This window comes from Ylistrum balloti, unplaced genomic scaffold (assembly GCF_031769215.1).
Source record: "Ylistrum balloti isolate Yb309-2 unplaced genomic scaffold, AGI_CSIRO_Ybal_v1 Utg369698, whole genome shotgun sequence".
Taxonomy (NCBI): domain Eukaryota; kingdom Metazoa; phylum Mollusca; class Bivalvia; order Pectinida; family Pectinidae; genus Ylistrum; species Ylistrum balloti.
The window spans coordinates 212,574-233,955 of NW_026781930.1; the positions used below are offsets into that span (position 1 = coordinate 212,574).

A 21,382-nucleotide genomic window follows, 5' to 3' on the forward strand; every position below is an offset into this window, starting at 1 on the left:
GGGATGTCATGCTGGGGGCTTACGTCTGTATATTAAATGGCCACAGCTGGTGATAGAACGTTAAACGATATAAAGCAAAAGTAACCGAAGAATAACGATCTTATTCTGAACTACACTGGGACTGATACAAAAACCATAATGATCATATAAAATTTATCATTTGGAAGTGACTTTGACATATTATTACCAGACCAAAGCACTTCCGAAAGATTAAGGTATTATGACACTGTAACGAATCGACTTATATTGACAAAAAAAAAAAAAAAATGACCGCCATCGCAGTAATCTCTTATGCTACCAACAGTGTTGCGATCTAATCGTTAAAGTGTCATTACCGTATTAGTTTCGGACCCCTTAAGAATCGTGTCTCGATAGCTAAGCTACATCGATCAATTCTAACCAAACAGATAGATCAATGTACGTAAATGTATTCAAGATTCACGATCTATTCACTAAACTTATTGACACACTAGTGTTTTATCTAAACAATACGTGATTAAGATGGTTACCTGAGATACAATATTGTTGTTGTACTTGGAACATACGTCATAGAAATAATCGTGTTAAAAAAGTAAGATAAATTGAACCACATTGTACATGTATTGCAAGATGACCTATGTATAATGTTAACCGCCATCCCATGTTGGCGAATCTAACCATGTTTGAATTAAAATAAATTTCAAAATTTTCAAAAAATTGACGTTATTTGATCCCTTTTGGCCATGGACCTCAATTCACAATTTTGTTTCACCTCTGGCCAAGGAAAGTTTATACATTAGAAATAGTTCAAGGTTCAAGACACCCTTTGAATTCGGGTATAATTATCAAGTCATTTCTAAATTCGACAGCTACTCCATATTGTGAATTGTCCGGTTAAGAACAAATTATTGGAAAAACCACAGAGAATTGTTCTCCTTTGGAACATCACTTACTAATTACTTAGATTGACCAAGGTTTATATCACAGGTACCGTCAATTAAGCGGATACACCTTATCTTATTCTCCCTGTAAACGAGCAAATCTTCTTTATTGTTCATGTTTTGCCCTCGTTTCATCGAATTAAAGTTTGATTCAGATGTTGGTGGCATCACGGTTCGTCGTTTGTTGTTTATAAAGTGTTTTCAGTTGATTGTTTTACATCCGTTATAGACTTAATGTGTGTATGATGGAACTTACACATATACACTTACACTTTGCTTCGGCAATTTTCTATCACTGGGCTATTAGCTACATATATTTTTAAGTAGCTTGGTAAAATAATTATGAAATCTGCTAATGAATAATCATTTGAATTATATATAGATAGCTGTCGTCAAAAAGTCTAAAACAGACCAACAAAAAAGTTTAAAGTATAAAAAAACAAAACTATGCAGTTATGTCATCACATAAACACACACTTAACATGTGAGTGAACATTTTATCATGCGAATGTTAAACGGGGAAACTCTTTAACACTGAGATGTGAACTATAGCACAACGAAGTATCTAGTGTATAAAACGCTAGTCATCAGATCACTATTTGGAAGGGCTGTAGTGAAGTCGTAGGAATCCACCTGAAGACGATGTTATAACAAAAACACCAACGTCATGAATCACCAACAAGACAATGGCACCAACGCGCGCTGTTATTGGTTAGTTCTCTTTCATGAGATGTATTTTTTGTTTCATCCATTTTGTAGCTAATAACAAACATAATTCCGAGCGAGTTCATTACATGCTAGGTTTGTCAGTTAGGCATGATATCTTTAGGGTAAAAACAACCCCCGTTTTTCCAGATCCAGGCAGCTATATCAGGATACGTTCCATTTGCGTGTTTTTCTGTGTTAAGTTTCTCACACAATCGACATATTGCCCTCTGGTATGTTGACGTCTTTGGTAAAACGGTATATTGGTTTTTACGCTGAAGAATTGCCCGATACATATCCCGATGTCTGTCTAACTCAATGATATAATCAGCCAGGTCCTTAACTGTAGTGAAGTCGTTTGTATCAATGTACGTCCCTTTTGGAAGGAACGAGCTGTAGTGCGAACCGCCCCGAACCACGGGCACAATGTTTTCAGTATAGGGTATAAAGGCTTTCTCTGTTATATAATCTGTACAAAATGAATTTTCAAAAGCCAAAGTAAATTTGTGTTCTTTCGCCATTTTTTGAAAACATATTTCCGGTGTTTCCCATTCACCACAGTAGTAATTACCACACTTACCAAACTTGTTGATGTCGTCAATGTAGTCCTTCAGATAGTTTACATAACTGTCCCGGTCACTAGCCGCATTGCAATGTGATACTGCCCAAGCAATAGCGTATTTTTTAGATTTTAAAATATGAGTGTAATTACGTTCATCTTTGACATCGGTCTTCTTTACAACTTCAGAATAAGGAAAATAAATATCTGAATCTTTCCGATATGTCATTGTCCAATTAAAGACGGACTTCCAAGCCGGAAGTTTGTAATTTGGTCCATAATGCAATGGACTTTCCAAAGCAAGCATCACCCATGTTTGACCAGGCGATCTAATGATAGGAATTCTGTCAAGCGATGGTCCGTGGAACACTATGACGTCACTATTACTGCGAAGGTATTTGTCAATACTCCACTGACAATTGTTGAACTTGCATTGTTTTGGGTCCGTTCTTTTGTACAAATCAACCAACCATGGAGGTGGGCTGTGTAGTGACACCAGAAACGACTTGCTAATGGACATCTTATGTCTTTTTTCAATCTTAAATCCTTGTGAAGGTTTTGTAACTGTATTATAGGTAAGAGGAGCTATGAAGAGGTTTAAAAACACAATGACACACACAAACATCTTCACTAAGTAGCGCCATCTACAGAATAGTCCATTGATACCTGAAACATGAATATAAAAAAAACATAATTGAGATAGGTGTGTTATTTGGGGGAAAAATAAAGAAAACAAAATCTTGTATTAATCTTGCAAATGCACTAGTAGAAGCTTTAAGCTCAGCATCGCTGGTGATATTGGAAACTGTTAGGTTAGGTTTTACATTGTATAGGGTTAAGCCATAGATGAATTGTACCAAATGAGTGAAAATAATTAATAATAAAAAAGAAAACAGAAGAAAGAGAACACGAATATGATATTCGTCATGGACGAACTATTCATCTGTATGACATTTCAGCGATGAAAATCTAAAAATTAAGAGAGAGAAAAAAAACCAACAACTGAAACCTGCCTAGTGTTATACTGTAGAAATGGACGATTACTTGCTCTACAGTTTTCTTTATTTCATTTAGCAATTAATACTGGAGTGTTTATTATGGTTAGAAAAAACCGTAAAAAACGTCTTTGAACAGTGGTTGAAATTTAGGTATGACACATGCCTACCATATACTTTGAGGAATGAAATATCTGCCTGAAAAACAAGAATGTCAGGTTTGTACTTTTCATATTTTTTTTACTTAATCTGAATTCCGTTTGTTATGTTCGATAGGTCCATAACATAACTTTTACATAAATACTATTTTTGTATAAGATGGTAGAATAGTGAAAATTGTCATTTTTTTTTCGAACATTGATTGCAATCATAAACAACATTGTTCAATATAAGCATTGCCACGTTTTGCTGAATTTGATCAATTAACCGAAACACGAAGGACTAGTCCACAATCCTTACATACATCAACACTACTTAAACACGTTTTTGTGTAGATTAAAAGAGCATAAATAAATGAAACAATGTTTCTGATAGAAAACAGCTAATGAGAGGCGTAGTGTGTGTCTACAGAATTTTCTCTGAAAGAGAGAGGCTTTGAGAAAATTCGAAAGCTAAACATCACATATGAATTACTACATTGAAACACATTATTACACACAGTTACGATTTACCATTCCATGCTACCAACTTGTTTAATGGAGATAACATTTCCATGAATTCATTTTCATAATGCTTAACTTTAAGTTGAATATAATCGGCACATATTTATATATAGAGGTTTCCGCGATATATCAGTAAGTATTGGCGATGCTACATTCGTATATGTCAATCTACAGAAACAAAATAATTTTGTCAGCAAATTGTTTATAGAAATATTTAAATGGAAGCATCATCAACGAAACAAAATTCTACATCACACTTTTATATCTACAGTTCAAAATGACAAACTGGTTGTGGTGCATGCTTCGTTTTAAATTATTCAAACAATGACATGATACAGAATATACACAGCTGTACTTGACGTTTGAAATGATCAGATATATATATATAATTATTATATATTTATAATTTATTTCAGAGACTATGGAAGGTAGCTTTAGTGGCATGATCTCCTTTTTCAAAACCTGATATCACCAGGTATCCAGGAACTCTTCGTAATACTTATATGTAAGTACGTGAAGTTAAACTTTGCACATGAATTAATGTGTTAAGCCGCGATCAAGACCGGCTGATACTGATATTAAGGATAAACATAAAGTCGACCTAGACTAATCTTGCTCTCAAAGTCATGATAGCCTATGGAAATACCAACATAACAACAGAACCACAATTCAAACTTCAGTAACTATTCTATAAATTGCATATACATTCTACAAAATGTTAAAGATCTTTGAAATGATGTGTTCAACATTAGACGGCAGAAGCAACAGGGTCGTAATCCAAAGTCAGATTTTATAAAATAAAGCAAATCATGAACAATTCTTGACAAAAAGTACAAGGTGAATGGCATTAGGTGTTCATGAAGAGTAGGCGTCTTTTGCTTCATAGACGACACCTGCCATGTAAATCTAAATGTAAGTCCAGCTTCATATGGCATAAGGAATTGAACATTTCCCAATGAGATCATTATAATGACAGTCCTTCCCCATCATTTTGCTTTTGAAAGAACGTGCTATAAGTTTGTCTGTCAGTTACCAAAATGTTGCACACAAAATGTCGATATTGAGAATAAATTATCGAATAACTGCGTCATGTAAACAGCATAGGTTGGATATGAAGGGATGTTGCTCTCCGGAAATAGAAAATTAACAAATAGGAAAATAGATTCATCCCGCTTACCATATAGCTTGGCAAAAAGCTGTTCCTGTTGATTTCGTTAGAGGAAAAGATCAAGATAAGCGGTTGATGTTAATATAACATTAATAGCAGAAATTTAAGCCGTCATTACATATAAAAATCAACAGCATAAGTAGTAACTATATTTGTGTAGGATGACTATTTCTGTCGGTATGAAATAAAAATCTGATGATTTTCCCTCTGACTGTAAATCAGAGAATCAAACATTTTTACTTTTTTGTCGGTGATTAACGAGAGTTTTTTTCTATTTTGCATCGCAAAATATGTTTGTCAACTATGAATGAAATCGAAGCTCAACATAACTGTGACTTAATGGTAGATCCGGGCAATTCATGATGTGATAAATTGGCAACTTTATTCATCTATATGTTTTGTATCACCTCACCTATAATTCATTACCGCAGCCGTGTAGCAAAATTTGCTTGTTTGTGATAAAAACGTTTTGTATAACACAATTCGCTGACCGCTTATCTTATTTAAAGGAGGTTAACGTCTCAGTATGAAAAATGAATAGATGCTGAAACGATATGCAAATTAGTATGCATAGACTCATAATTGTCAATTTACCTATAACTCATACACAAACTCATCTGACGTACATAGCTATCATTTAATAAATATGAATGAAACTTAAGCTAATTTACATAAAGTTTTACTTTACATAGCATAATTATTCAAAGAGGTGGGCCATTCGTGATGGAGTCGACGGGTACTTTACTTATCTATATTCAGATGAGCATAATTTTAGTGATCTATATGCAAAAAGAAGATGAGATGCATGCTTTGCCTTGTATCTTAAAAATAGTACATGTATGTCAACCAGTTCATTTCATTTCTGATACCCGCATCACCCCAACTGAGGTTACATCTAACGGAACCATTTATTTAGAATATTATCTTCTGTAGAGACATATGTACCAAGGATAGTCACCCAACAATTATCAACTTAATGAAAGGATACAAACGTCCTTGTAAAAGTGTTTCTACTGTTTCCAGTAGAGAGAAATACCGTGGATAATTTCTTTATAAAGATTTATAAGAGACACGTAAGTTAATGGTACATTCTGGAAATTTAGAGTGAGATACAGTAGAGTCCAAGAAATGAATTAACCTGCATCATACTGCTGTTTAGTTCTTCTAGGACTCTTCAGTGATACTGAGCGCCTAAACTATCAAACAGACATCCACATATATTTGTCTGATAATAAATAATTACCATTAAAAATTAAGCAGATAGATACTTTTGAACATTTGCTATCTACCAAAAAAATAACTATGGAAATATCTTATTATTATATCAATACCGTAAACAAATTAACGGGAAAACCCCCCGAAGTAGCCACCATGCAAAGAATTGGTGACCGTTTGTTCAAACAAAGCGACAGGTAAGCGACCAGAATCATAGAGCTGGACGAATCTGAACAGAAACATTGAACACATATCTTCAACTTCTTTTGATATAAACTCTTAAATGATCGGTGTGATCTATTTTAGCGCATAAATGGAATGTGATTGAAATATATATTTTACCTGAAGTTAACCATATTTTCCTTCAGGGTATAGAAAGATTTACAATTATAGCTAAATGAAACACATTACAGTCGTTTTAGTAGCCTTCTAGGTCTAAATTATTGATAAACTTGCACGAGTCCTCGAATTACGAAGTATCATAAGCTTAGTTTATTGTTCGACTTTCCGTACATTATGCTAGATAACAATATAATCATAATCCATACTCAAGAACAAAAGAATTATTTACATGGAAATTCATGAAAGAGTACAAGGAGAATAAGACCAGATGAGAACAAGGTATAAAATAATGGAACCAAAAGCGAAACTAACGAGCATCACACACGTCAAGCTTTATATCGCACAAGGATTTTCCCAATGTGATCAGTATGACGAACGTAAAACTTAACCATAATTTGTTTTGAAGCGTACTTTTCATTTGTGTTCACAGAAAACACACGTTTTCTATAGTAGGTATACTATAAGTCACGCTGTACTTTCAATGTCTTTTTTATAAAGGAAATGTTACTAAACCAGTAAATTTAAAACACAAGTTGCAATAACATAAGTACTAAGATCGACAATAGAGAGAGAGAACTAATGTACATACAGTCATAAAAATAAAACTAACAAAGTTTACAAAGTTTCCAAACGAAAATTTTGAAAAAATCACCATTAGTTCGTCGTTAGTGTTTCAGACCCTAATAATCATTTCAATGTGACTGAATCCTAGAATGTAATGCCGCTTCAAAAAAAATGACCAGGTTTATAAAGAAGCGACGAAGCGTTCAACAGACTAAATACATATTCATAGTCATGACCCAAGATAAGAATTGATACAAAAGATATGCATTCCAACAATGAGAGTATTATTGTTCGACAAACATGCTTACATGTATAATCCTATCAAAGGTTCAATTAGCATGTCAACAGAATCATAGTCCAAATGCTTTAAAACTAGGGCAAAATATGAACAGGATGATGTACGTGGAGACTAGTGACGAAGCACAATCAGATTTAGAAAGGAAGAAAAGAGAGAATAAGAGCATCATTGAACGTTGACATCAAGTTCGATAAATATACTTAAATATATAACAGAAAGTGCATTCTACTTCATTGATGACAAACAATGCCATCTAAAGTTTGATTAATCAAAACAAAACTAGAACATACCAACATTTCAAAATTCAATAAGCCCAGGGAAAATATGAACAAAAGAAACATTTACAAAGAGCAGGTGTTCCGGAAGTCGTATGCTTCTCGTCATTGACAAACCTCATACAAACGTTGGTCAATCCAATTAAGTAATATCACGTTCTCAAATGAGATTGAGGTATACAATGACAGAACCAACAGGCACACTTACGAGTATCAAACACGGTTAACTTCATATCTTACTAAAAGAATCGATATTTGATTAAGAAGCACCATAATAAAAAAAAAATATTTGATAGTGCTAAGAACGGTGGTTAGTAGTGTTAACAAAATTTTTGGTTGAACAGCTAAACGAGCCAGCAAAAGGGAGAGGTACATATCCTTGTCATCTATAGGCAACTCTCAATGATCGTATTACCGAAGCATGAGTAGTCAGTGTTTCTTCTTCGGAAATATTGCAAAATTTTTAGGTTTGATTCCTTCGTTATCAAGCAAGACTAGTTCTTTTTGTATACAGGAAGTGTAATTATGTTTACAGACAAGGGTCAAGTTATTGGACGCCTTTTCTGCACAATTTCATACCTGCAATGTCAATCTAGAAGTATGGATTTATCATCAGGGTCGAGGAATGCTGACCTGTGAATTGTTTCCATTTTAGATTTCGAGCTGCTCCTACTTCACCTATTTTCTGGTATAGTTTTCAACAGAATCCGTAATTGTCTTGAAATTTATATTCCAATTAACAGTCCTGGTATCAAGACATGTAGGATCCTTCATTTTTAATAATGGTTAAATCACCAGTAACTATGTCCTCAGTTGAAACATAATTATTAATAGGGGCAGCACAAGAACTAGTTCCTAGGTCGTCTACACTCAGATGTTGCAATGTTTGTTTGAAGCTGAAAAGATGCACTGGGCTTGGAAAAACTGTAGGAAATTACAAGGGTGTTTCTGTTTAAAAACAAAATATGGCAGAATGAAGTAAGCAATGGCACGTTCCATAGTGCGTCAGTATTTGGCAGTCAATACATATCATTCGTATGATATATTTTAGTGCAAACACATTAACATTGCATACTATTCTTTGATAATGTAATATGTAGATAAATTATGCCAAAAAACCTAAACCATTATGAATCTTGATTGGCGAATTAAAACGAAAGTATTGAATACACAATAAAAAACAAAAAATACGTTGCACAAGTACATGAATTATTTAAGAGCATTTATTTGCGGAAAAAAAAGCAAAAAAACTTTAACATGCAAGTGATTACTTTCCTTTCAAGTTGAATATTAAGAACTATAAATAATTAATATCACACGAACTACTTATTGATGTCTCTAGCTGTATTACCATAATGATCCCATTAATCATGTGTGTTAGGACAGGTATCACAATAACACACAGTCAAGGTTTGATAACACCATCATGTCATCATTTACAAAGTTTTCATTTTGATATACGAGTAGAATTGCACACATCGGCTCGTTAAGCATTTTTACTGCCTGTGCTTGGGCTATACAACTGAAATCACGGTATGAAATTAGATATGAAATTATGGTAAGATTTCAAATAAGGTGTCAGTGTTTATTTTAATAAGGAAATGATATCATATATTACTACTCTAAAACTTTCCGATAGTCTCATTAACCTATATCACATTTGTACAATAATAGGATTTCCGTAGTAGTAAACAACTGTCATGACAGGTCATTTTAAAAGCTTATCCTAACATGAAAGTACGAAAAATATTGTTGTTTTATTAAGATATTCAAAAGAATATTAATGCAACATGCTTACACGCCCACACAACACAAAGGCGTTTATAGCAGCGGTTTCGAGTAAGATACTGCTGTTCTTTTAAAAGAAAATAGAGATAAGTCAATAGAGTGATATCTGAGTCTAACAAAAATAATTTTCTCTTCTTTTATTGTTTTATATATTTGTAAGAGGTTGCACATATAGCATAAAAATGTAATTTTTAATAATATGCGTGGAAATAAGTGATAGCATTTCATTTACATGATCGTATTCACAAATTTTGTATTTAAGAGGTAATTTAAATATATATGCCTATGATAAGATCTTGTTATGGTTAAGTAATTTAAAAAATATACTTTTATCATTTTTCTTGCAAAATTTTCCAAATAGTTTATAGATAACATGTCATCTGCAAATATATTTTAAGTGTATAACATACAATTAGATTTATCTCTACCATATTTACTTCCAGTAACTTTTCCTTCAATCTAAACAGGTTTTCATATTAACAACAAATATATTCTTTTGTAAGCAACTGCACATACATTTACATAAGATACATGTGATTGTGTGGATGTTTACCGTTCAGTAAGACATTAAGCGCAGTATCCTTAGGGTACAGTGCAGGTTGATACTCCAAGTGTAGCTATGGAGTTATCCAATCGTTAAAAATCTTACCATAAGTAACTTGTATTTATGATTAAAGGATACAACTAGTCAAATTGCTTGTTTGTCTAACACAAACAAATCAGCAAATTGTTAACAATGTGCTCGTTTGATACATTCTCGAATGTAGATACAACATGACGTGTATGATTTAACATGTTTCCAATTGTAATACTTACCATCGAAGTACAAAAAATCATAGATTTTCGTTTTCTTGATATGTCAACAAGTATTTTCTTAAACAGATTCTTCATTTTCAAAAAGCCCTGTTCTTTTGTTTGTTACATTGTATAATATAATTCTTTGATGCTCTCATGTTTTTATAGTGACACAAAAATTGTCTATTAATGCATAAGATTGGAATACAAATATTTGCTGTAGGATTTGGTCGATTACAATATTACCATTTAAAGAATGCCTTTTCGACAAAGCTGCCTTTCAAAGGTTGAACAAATTTCATAGAAAGGACTTTTGTCTCCATTTTATTCTCGTTGATTATGACAAGAAGTTAATTTCGTATTTTTCTTTTCCTCCTTCAAAACTAGTTGTTGACGGTACCATGTCTCTTTAATCAACCATAGAAAACAATTTGCGTTCGAAAGAATGCTGTATTTAAAGCGTTCTCATATTTTTCGATAGCTTCATCAATATTGGGTTTGCCATTGGTCTAACATAAACAAATCAGCAGATTTTGTTCACAATGTTTACGTTTGATATTGTTACAACACGTTGTTTTTTTCAATGTACAACACACTCCTATAAACAGTACTTATGGGTAGGAAATGGATTACATGCTCTTTACGAGTATGTTGATATCATTGTCAATTTGACAGTTGTAGATAACATAGATATTCAGTGTGGGAATTACGGTAGACAGAAATAAACCCTGATGGTGTTGGGTTTCGTGTGACATACAGGCCGCCGGCCCACTTTTTACCTGTACATGTTTATGTTACCTTTTCTTATTCAATTTGTATGTGAGGAAAGTCATCCGATATCTAATCTTTGAAATATAATACGGATATGTTTTCTATGCCTTTGAAACAAAATCGGACTAGATGACGGTTAGAGATTGGACACAGACGCCCAGAGAATGATTTGTTAATTGACTAAAGGTAGAAGACAGGTGAGGAAAAACATAATATATGCACTGCATAATTGCTGCAGAATGCGACAGAAAAAATGCTTGATTTATAGTCGTTGTAACATCGACACACATCTGTTTGTAAATGTCAACAGTGCCCGCTACAGACAGACTAATAACACTATCTCATACCGCAACTGTCATTAATCATGGAAGAGATAACTTTGGGATCAATACCAAATAAGACGGGTATGTGAGGAGCATGACATTATGACGAAACTGTGTACCAAAATCGTAGTGCATCAAACAGCTTCTTGACTTCTTGACTCGCCAGAAATACTTAGGGCCCATATTTTGAAACCTCGGAAGCGATTGAGAATACTCAGATTTAAAATCAAAATCCAGATGGGAAGGAGCATTTGCCTCACAAATTAAATAAATTACGCATCGATTTTAATGAGAGTTACTGTAATACATTATTCGGCTCTTCTATGTCTAATTGTATTATTATTAAAAGGTGTCTTTAGCATGCGTGTCTTCTGTACAATCAAAGGAATGTCAAGTATCTGTATATTCTTAACTGTGTCATTATTGACATGAATTACAACGTTGCGCGCCTCGTTCTCTTGGTAGGAAATCAGGTATATTCAAACTAAGGTAAAAAGCATATGCAATTGAAGCAGAACAAAAAATGTTTTCTGGATAAAATTGTTAAAATCATTGAATTCCTCCTTTCCGTTGAGTAATGTGGCATAATCTTCAAGTTAGTGACACGCCCATGGGAACAAAGTTCCCAATTCCTCGACTGTTTTCATACTAGACTGATCCATATTGCTGTAGTGATGTTATTACAAACCAAACAAACCGACCATGTCAGAACATCTAATGCACCTCATGATCTGGAAAGAAAAGGAAAGGTAGCCTGTGTGCCTTACCTCAATTATAATTGTAATGAACACAAAGAAAGTATCGACATATTGACGGAACTATAATTAACACTCCAATTCGACAACAATATGGCAAAATATGAACACGGAAACTCCAGAAAAACAGTTAAGTTCCGGAAATGTAAACGTCCTTAACTTCGGCAACACAGGTTTTGGAAAATCCTGGTTAATCCAATAAGTAATGCCACGTTTCCAAATGAGGACAAGGTCAATAGAATCGGAACTACTAGCTTTAAAAAAGATCAAACACGTAAAACTTCAAATTGAATATTCACCAATGAAATTAATAAAGGGGTAATATCCTTCAACATCGATTCAGCATGCAAAACCATAGTTTGGGAAGCAGGAACTTTGCTATCTAGCAATAGGAATCTCGTAATAGAGAAATCGAAAACATCAGACTTACAAATGAATGGCACAGCTTGAAAATAAGCTATCCCTGTTAATTCTGTAGTAGGAACAGATCGGGGTGGGCGATTTATCTAGAAGAATTATTGACAGGACTGTGATTGAACAGGTTGTATCGCAGCAACAAAATATCTTCCCTGTCAATAACAGGTTCAAGGAGTCGGGGCTTGGGGGTGGATGCGATTAAGTTATAACAGTTTTAGTACACTGACACCTTTTAAAACTAATTCGATGTGTTGTCATTTATTAAGACCAAGTTCGGTTTTCCTCGCCTCTTCATTTTTAATAATTTAGGTCCCAACCACAAAAGACGAGTCTAAAGGGCAAAACAACTAATTCAATATTAAGCTAAACTGTATCTATATTTTGTAGTTATGAATTATGAAGTTACGGAAAGTAATATCAAGCGGAAGTGAGTTGCTTTAGATTAAACATATTTTCGTGCTAAGAAAAAGACAATCAGATTTGACTCAAGTTAGTACAACATTAGCAACGCACGCCGTCTCTTGTGATACATAATTCAAATATGCATAAATATTGGCCTAGATGTTTAGTGAGCTCTTAATGCAACTAAAAACAAGAAGACAAAGGAGAACGAGAACGAGAAAGCGAGAGTAAGAGAAATGTGAGTAAAATGATTTGTTATTAAGCAAACCTTCAACTGGTCTTTAGAAAGCTTTGCACAATATCAAGATTGCTTTGTTTTGTCAAATCAGGGATACGTGATAATAGGCAATCTAGATTGATTTCATGGTTTAGATTTAAACCTTGAAACAACTCGAACCTCTGGTGTCGACAATTGGGATATACAGAGCAGAAATTATAGGCATTTTCACAAGAAGGTCCGCAGAGCCAGGCAGGGTTATCATATCATTATACTTTAATTTAATTTGCCGTGTGTTGTGGACGATCTAACAGAAACATCAGGATTAATCCAAGAACAAAGAAGGAAGAAAAGATGAAATAATGGTGAAAAGTCTGAAAGTTGGTAAGATAAAATTGTTAACGTTTCTTAAGGGATATCCGACCTCTTAATTAATTGTGTTAGGAAAAATCCTATTAAGAAAATCTGAAGTAAGACCGTTTTTCATTTCATACATTTATTGATGTTTCCTTCTTAATAAATAGTGTCGTTAGGAGTATAGGATGGGAGATCATTGATGATACGAGCTGTTTCACGTTGGCATTTGTCTATACTTTCACTTTCAGTAACTGTACATCCGTCCCTTAATTCACTGCAGTAATAAAAAATCGGCATGATAAACGACGCATATATTATTGTCAGGATTTCTCTTTTCAACATGTACTTAAGAGTCCTACGATCATTTGTCTTATTCATGACTGATGTATAAATAGATGCTATATGATCTCCTCATTTACCTTCTGCGTTGAGAACTACTCCCAAATGTCTATGACTGTCACTAAAATTAAGAAGTTCTTCATTGAATTATAATTCGAAATTTCCATCAAGTTTAACAGTATTAGTAATAAAAACATTAGTTTTTTTCTAGCATTAAAATCGACTACCCAAGGTGAGGGTATTTTCTAATTCATGACAGGAAGATGACATAATATGAAGAGAGGTATCGTCAGCGAAAAGCCTCGAAGAGGAAAGCAGTACATCAGATAAATCATTAATATAAGATAGGACTAAAATGGTCTAAATATAGAACCCTGAGGCACTCCTGATTTTATAAGAACAGTACGACAAAACAGAATACTTTCTGTTGCCTTTCCTATACGTAGTTAAAGAACTAACCTAACAGCTTACCCGATATTCCATAAGATTTAATATAGTGTCAAGCCCTTTGTGCAAAACACCACAAGAGAGCGACATTTTAAAAATAATCATGAAAGGATGTCAAACAGTAATGGCAGTAGCTTTAAACATTTGATCGCTAATACCATAGACACCAGATGCTTTACCAGCTCTCGGTAGGATGTCAGTAAACTCTTGGGCATTAGCACTTATTCACATTTTTTTCAGCCTGTTCTGAACTAAAGGCAACTAAACAGAAGTATCATATGGAACAAACGTACTCGTTTGACAGGTTTGCCTTTACCGCTTCGTCTGTAACATTTTCGTTAGATATAAGGTCTAAAACAGTAGGAATTGACTGAAGACTTCACGTCTCTTTCGATAAGTTCCCAGTAAGACTTGGAATCTGACTTAGAATATTGGTCAGTGAGAAAATTAACATTTTTATAGAACTTTAGACGAGCATGTTCCATCAGATTATTAACTTCATTGCGTTGTGACTTGAATTTGTTAATATCAGTGGGACTACCACGGGATCTATATAATTTATGAAGTCTATCTCGGATTCTTATATGCTTTCAAATTTCAGAATTGTCACTTCTGTTGAAGGAAACACTCTATGACGAATTCTAAAAAATTCAAAGTGAAGAAATCACAAGCTTCATCCCCAAAAGCACAGTTTGTGTGGGTATTTCCCTAATCCAACTCAAATATCTTCGCATTGAACATTTCGAAGTCAGCCGAAGTCAGCAAAGCGAAACTTTTCTTTTGTAAACAGGTTTGATATCAAAAGATACGTTAATTGAAGTGATATATGCGTCATGATCACTTATTGTATTATCTATACGAGTGACATGACTTTCATGATAACGAATTGAATTTGATATACTAATGACACAACTTTCGACAAAAATCAAAGTATCATTTATAAGGACGGGGTCGAGAAGACTGGAACTAGTAGGACCAATGCGTGTGGGGTCGTTTATTAAATGTAATATCCACACGTATTTATTATTCGGATGATACGTGCCTATGATATATAGTTAAATCAACATTGAGGTCACCAGTGACTATCAAGTTTGGTGTAATAGCTAAAACTGTAGCTAAACTCATAGATTATTTCGAACAGGGTGAACAGGATTTTCGGGTCTAGAAGTCTATAAATAATACATAAAATGAATTATTATCCGGGTAAATCAATCTGAGACCAAATGATTTCATCACCTCTGTATTCAATGTCGTGAAAACACCTGACTTTTAACTCATCATTCAAATAAACGAGAATCCCATCCCAGCAGATGTTCTGTCGAAACGAAATGTTTCATGATACCTTATGAAGTTTCTGAAGATACATATCATCTAAATGAGTTTTGGTTAGACAAATGATGTCATACACACTAGTAATATCCACTATGGACTCAATCTTATTTCTAAAACCTTCTGACATTTAAGTGAAAAATAGACATTTAATGTGGACCTGGATTTGATTTAATATCGTTATGTGATAACAAAAGAAAAATCAGTAGGAAGAACAATTCGATGTTGAGTATACTGGATTTCAGAAACCGGACGGCACGTAATACTTGCTCGGAAAATTCATTCCCCAAATACAATGATTGAATAAAAACGAGATCCATTTGAACACTAAAAAGAATAAGATGACATTTCAACCACCATGTGCCAAATGCTATGGTGTTGAAGCCTCCAATTGCCACCTATATGATACTATCATTACCTATTACCTATGGGGAAAGTCCCGTATAATTTTACCAGCAATGCGAAGGCCTTCACACCAAGAGAGAGTACAAGCGCGCAGAACGGAACGTTCAGTAATCTTAGAGGAGGACGTGAAGGGGTGAAAAGAAGCGAAAAGACAGAGAAGGAAAGTGAGAATGAAACATTATTCAGGTAGGGACACCTGGCAGATAAGGAAAGAGATAAGGGAAAGGAAAAATATATATATAAGAAAGATTTGTTCGTGGACTTACAACAAATTTTCTCTGAAACCTTTGAACTTGCTGTGGTATTGTGGGAAGGTTAATAAAATAAAAAAATATATATATACATATAGAGTGATTAGTTATTTCAAGAAAAACGATAAATGTAAAAATACATTTAGTGAAACTCATCTGTATATTCTTTGTATTGGGAATGCGCAGCTTTTTACAATTTCAGGAAAGAAATATCCAAATGTACATGTATATACTCGTTTACTGGATTTGCATATTGTAATAAAAATTTCATATCTCATGATACTTCATTTAAAACTATTTTAGAGGGAAATAATTGTCCATGCATTCTGAAAGTCAAAATGAAATACGGTACCATTCATCATATGCCTGGTAATAAAATATCTCCCATTTAGGATTTTGAATATTTTAAAATTTATTACTACTGTATATAATGCAATGCAATTCATCATATGTCTTCTGTAAACTGTCCATGTACAAGGAAAATGTTAATTTGTCATTGATTGATTATAAATTTGTTTTAACAGCCACTACTGCAGGCACCATCCGTAAACAAGTTAAATGTGTTAGGAAGACTACAGAATACCAAGCATTTATGATTTTGATTAAGAGAGTAACTACGTTCCATAGTATAAACATTGACTAGAATCTTGAAGTGCTACCAGACATACATGTACACATCCTCCAAAAACATAAAAGTGCGATTATAGTAAATTCACATATATACTGGAGCATTTTGTCCAGGTAATGCCAATATTATCTTCGCTTATCTATAGAATACGACATCATCAACTTAACACAAACGATGACCAAAAAAAATTATTCTCCTAAATTTCGGGACATTTTCTTCAGGTTGATGATATCAATAGAATCAAATTGTCATTACACTATTAGTAGAAAATCTAAGTGTTTCGATAAGTACACGATCGCCTTCATCAGACAAATGCCCAGTGTGAAGGGTACCAGCATTAACGTACATAATGTACGAAATGGTAGGGAATGGGCCATTGTTTTCAACTGTACTATAATCCCATAAACAATAAGATAGAATATCTTTTGACGAGATGGCAAAGATCACAGAAAAAAGAATGCAAGCTTAGTCTACAGAAATGATATGTTAATAACAACTTGGAAATAAGAAAAATACGCTTCTTAAAAATAATTGTTTCATGTGAAGATGAAAATATGAAGGGAATATTTGAAACTGAATTTTAACACAGAGGGAACATTAGCCACTGTTTGATATGGTAAGGATGTCTATATGGCTACTCAACTTTACTCTAGTAAAATTAGGTTACATTAGGTTTTATTGAATATTCCTATGTTTTTACAGTTTAATCCACTAGAGCATCATATATATGATTTAGTAAGATATAAGTAAAATGTTAATATTTACATTGATACATACATGCATTGGCAAAATATTGATACAAAAATGTATATTACAATCAGTTTCAATTTCAGGAAAATTAAGTAGTTTTTAATAGACTTTATTCTGATTCTTCTTAGTCAAATTAATCTCCTGGCAACGCATTATTGATTCCCAACACCAACAGTAAACCATACAATATAGCACAAACGCGTATAAATCAACGAGAAAAGTTATCAGAGTTTCATTACTAAAAGCCCCGCTTGCCAACAATAGGAGAGAATGTTGGTATTTGAAGCCCGGCTCAGTAATTATACGCAGGGTGACTCTCGCACAGTTCTATTTGAGTTATGGCTTGTAATTGTATGAACAAATTGTAGTTGAAAGAAACTGTCAAATAAATTGGTTTCAAAGGAGTACTGTATACCCAGGTCGTCTGGTCCATCGAGATATTCAAAAACTATATAAACCAATTTATAATTGTATTGTCGATATTCGTCAGGAATATCTAGTTATTGAACTACTGAATTAAAACTATCACTCATTTAACAAGCAATCATTCAACTAAAAGTAAAGTAATGATAAATTGTTTGACCGAACTAAAACTGTATTCGAATAGATAAGCGGAGTGTTGATAAATGTTGATAAGAAATTCCTATAACCCTAATTTTACAACACTTATTTGGGACCTGTTTCTACAGGTGATTACCAAATTTACGGTTATTCTTACCGTGATATTCATGTTATTAGTATAATTAGGGTTGGTTTTAGATATATAATCTATAGATGTTTCAGCAGAGGAAAAGTTTACATTCATTTGTTTTATTTTGATTAATTAGTGTTATGAAACGCTTGACGATGTTATCAATGATAAACGTTAGCAATGCGAAGGGAAAACAAATCTGTCAAATATAATGTTAATTGAATAGCAATTTACCATAGTTTTTGTATGCATATTGACAGCAATTTCACCGTTTTATGTAAGGGAGGGGTTGAATCCATGTGCAGGTAGTTTAATGACTATCTTTATATAGCAAACATGTGTCAGGTGACATTCAATTTACAGCTGTAAAGGAGTTACGCTCTATGTAGGACTAGTCGTTCAAGCAAAAACATAAAATGTATTTCAAAAGACAGTAATGAAATGTCTGGTAGTTTTTGGCAGGTTTTCTGCTTTCTGAGTCATTTTGTTTCATTTCTTTTTTCCCCATTTTCAATTAAAGTTGTAAATACAATTATGAATGACAATATAACATTATATATTGTTTTGTTCGATAGTTCTATAACATGTTCATCCCATATTTTCTCCTCGGGAAATGTAGTAGTTGTTTGACGAAATCTTTACACGATCTACTATTTTATCATTATACATTTTTAATTTATATGTGGTAGACACTGGGAATGCATGGGATATATGAAAGTTAGGTAACAAATTGACCAACAAGGCAAGTGTACTTCCCCATTTAGATTCTACATTCCTTTTGGTCGATTTTGATTTTACTCAGGCGCCTCCTGGGGTTTATAATTTAAGACCTTAGAATTACTGACGATTCATACCACAAAATAGCTATACGACGTAGTTTATTTCATTATCTTTTATACTTTCATTTGTTTTCTGTATAATCTTCTGCCACATAATCATTATACATGTTCTATTCAGCAATACTACTAAAACATAATTATCATATAATGTACGGGCAGTTAGTATCATATGACGTCATTAACATAAACTTTACTTTTTGTAATTATTCTACCGAGTGAAACATAGTTGTCGGCTGTATGCATATTTGTTAATGGAGGAAATTAACATTTTTTTTATTATACAAGGAAATATTTTGCTATTCATGAATTTTTGAAGTGTTGCTTTCATATTGTTATTGATAAAGAAACATATCAAGATTGAAAACAATGGAATATAAAGGTGTAAAGTCCGTTTTCCTATATAAGATATAATGTCTTAAGTAGGAAAATATCGTGTATTGTTTGTGGAAATATGAGTCAACTGTTTCAGTATACATTAAGGGTTTTAAAATGGTAAAATCACATCCAAAATTAATAGTAATTGTAAAATGTTATCATTATTACACCATTTACACAGGTTTAATCATAGTTCTATATATAGCATTTAAATAAAGTTTAAAATGATATAAACGCAAATAACAATGTTAAATGAATGTGATGCCATGTTGTAATACAAAATAATAATTTTATATAATATGGTGATTATTTCATAGTACAAGCATAAAATTACACTATATATTCTACTATCACATTAAATAAAACTTACCCATCGTTCTTAGATCTGAGGAAACACGTTAGAATAAGAAAACTTTCCGAACTCGTTTTAACTACTGTTTGTAGATGTGCTCCGCGGCGAGTTTTGCTCACACCTTGTGATAACTGTCACGGTGTGGTGGTCTCCATGAGGTCACTCGGGCGTGTCAGTGATGACTAGGCTGATATCGGGGTAGATGCAATGTATATCATAGTTCATAAGGAGAAAAGGTTGACTTTTTATGTCCAGCTTTATCTTAAAACCTATCAAATTCGAGTCTATGTTCGCATTCCTCCATCACAACATTTACAATGTGAAATCATATTTGATTCACAAACATGAGAGATCGGACTCATTAATAAACGGTGTTGAAATGATGTTTGAAGATGAAATATCATCTGTGATTATACTATAAGATTATATCTTTATGATTTTTTGTTTACTCGGTACCAAACCTTTGATAGTGGACCAGCTTTTATGTTTCAATACATAAATGGACATCAATACAAATATTCAACACAATATGATAACGCGAACTTGGTGAAAGGGAATGAATACAGGCTTCGAGGTTGTTCTCCTATCCCAGATATAATATATGTACGTGTAATGTTCTTGACGTTATAGAATAAAAATAACTTATTTAACATTGTAACGAAAGCATACCTAATTTGGCGTAATTAGATCTTACCGTATTATCATGGTTTTTTTTGTTTTGTTTTTGTTTTTTTGTTTTTTGTTTTTTTTGTTTGTTTGTTTGTTGTTTTTTTTTCGACTTGATAAAAATAAATGTTATTTAAACAAAACACAGAGACAGGAATTAGCGTAATAACATTTCACCGCAATACATTCATATTGCATTTTCAGTAACAGCATTGCTTCTGGAGGATGTCAACAAATCTTCTTTTCATGTCGGACACATATGTACACAAAACGATCATGAATCGCTCCCTTCCTGAAATAATCACATACCGGTCATGTTGATGATATGTCATATAAATGAAACGATCGGTTTGTTTTATCTTTATTCATTACTCAGTGCTACTGGTACTTGACAGACAAATCGAGAGAGGGTGTATCAGCAACATGTTTATTGTACAGACGTCTCACAACTCAGAGAGATTGCAAAGGGTAGTTTCTTGACTTTGAAGTTAGTTGCTGAAAGTCTGCTACAAAACTATAGATCTTTCCACCAAATATGACAAATACATCGTAAAACCAAATAATCGTTCATTTTTATGATTCGTCCTCCGATTTGGATGTGCTTTTGTTCGACGAAGTACGCATCAGACAAGTGCAAAACCATATGTTTGTATCACCATTCACATTTCTTTGAAAAGAACGCTTTGATAATGAGAGAACGAAGGCGCTTATTCAGTTTAGAATTGGGATGTGTACAAATTGAAAAAATAAAATTCTCCAATTGGAGAAACATTTTTAGAAGA

General features: G+C 33.3%; 1 protein-coding gene and 1 pseudogene across 1 annotated transcript; both read right to left on the minus strand.

Annotated features, from left to right (window-relative positions):
• Nucleotides 1-1,726: 1,726 nt before the first annotated feature.
• LOC132565157 (alpha-(1,3)-fucosyltransferase C-like) lies at nucleotides 1,727-2,146 on the minus strand. The gene has a single exon (XM_060229777.1). The coding sequence runs from the start codon at nucleotides 2,144-2,146 to the stop codon at nucleotides 1,727-1,729; it is 420 nt and encodes a 139-aa protein (XP_060085760.1).
• A 223-nt stretch (nucleotides 2,147-2,369) lies between these two features.
• On the minus strand, nucleotides 2,370-19,956 carry LOC132565158 (uncharacterized; annotated as a pseudogene).
• Between the last annotated feature and the right edge of the window lie 1,426 nt (nucleotides 19,957-21,382).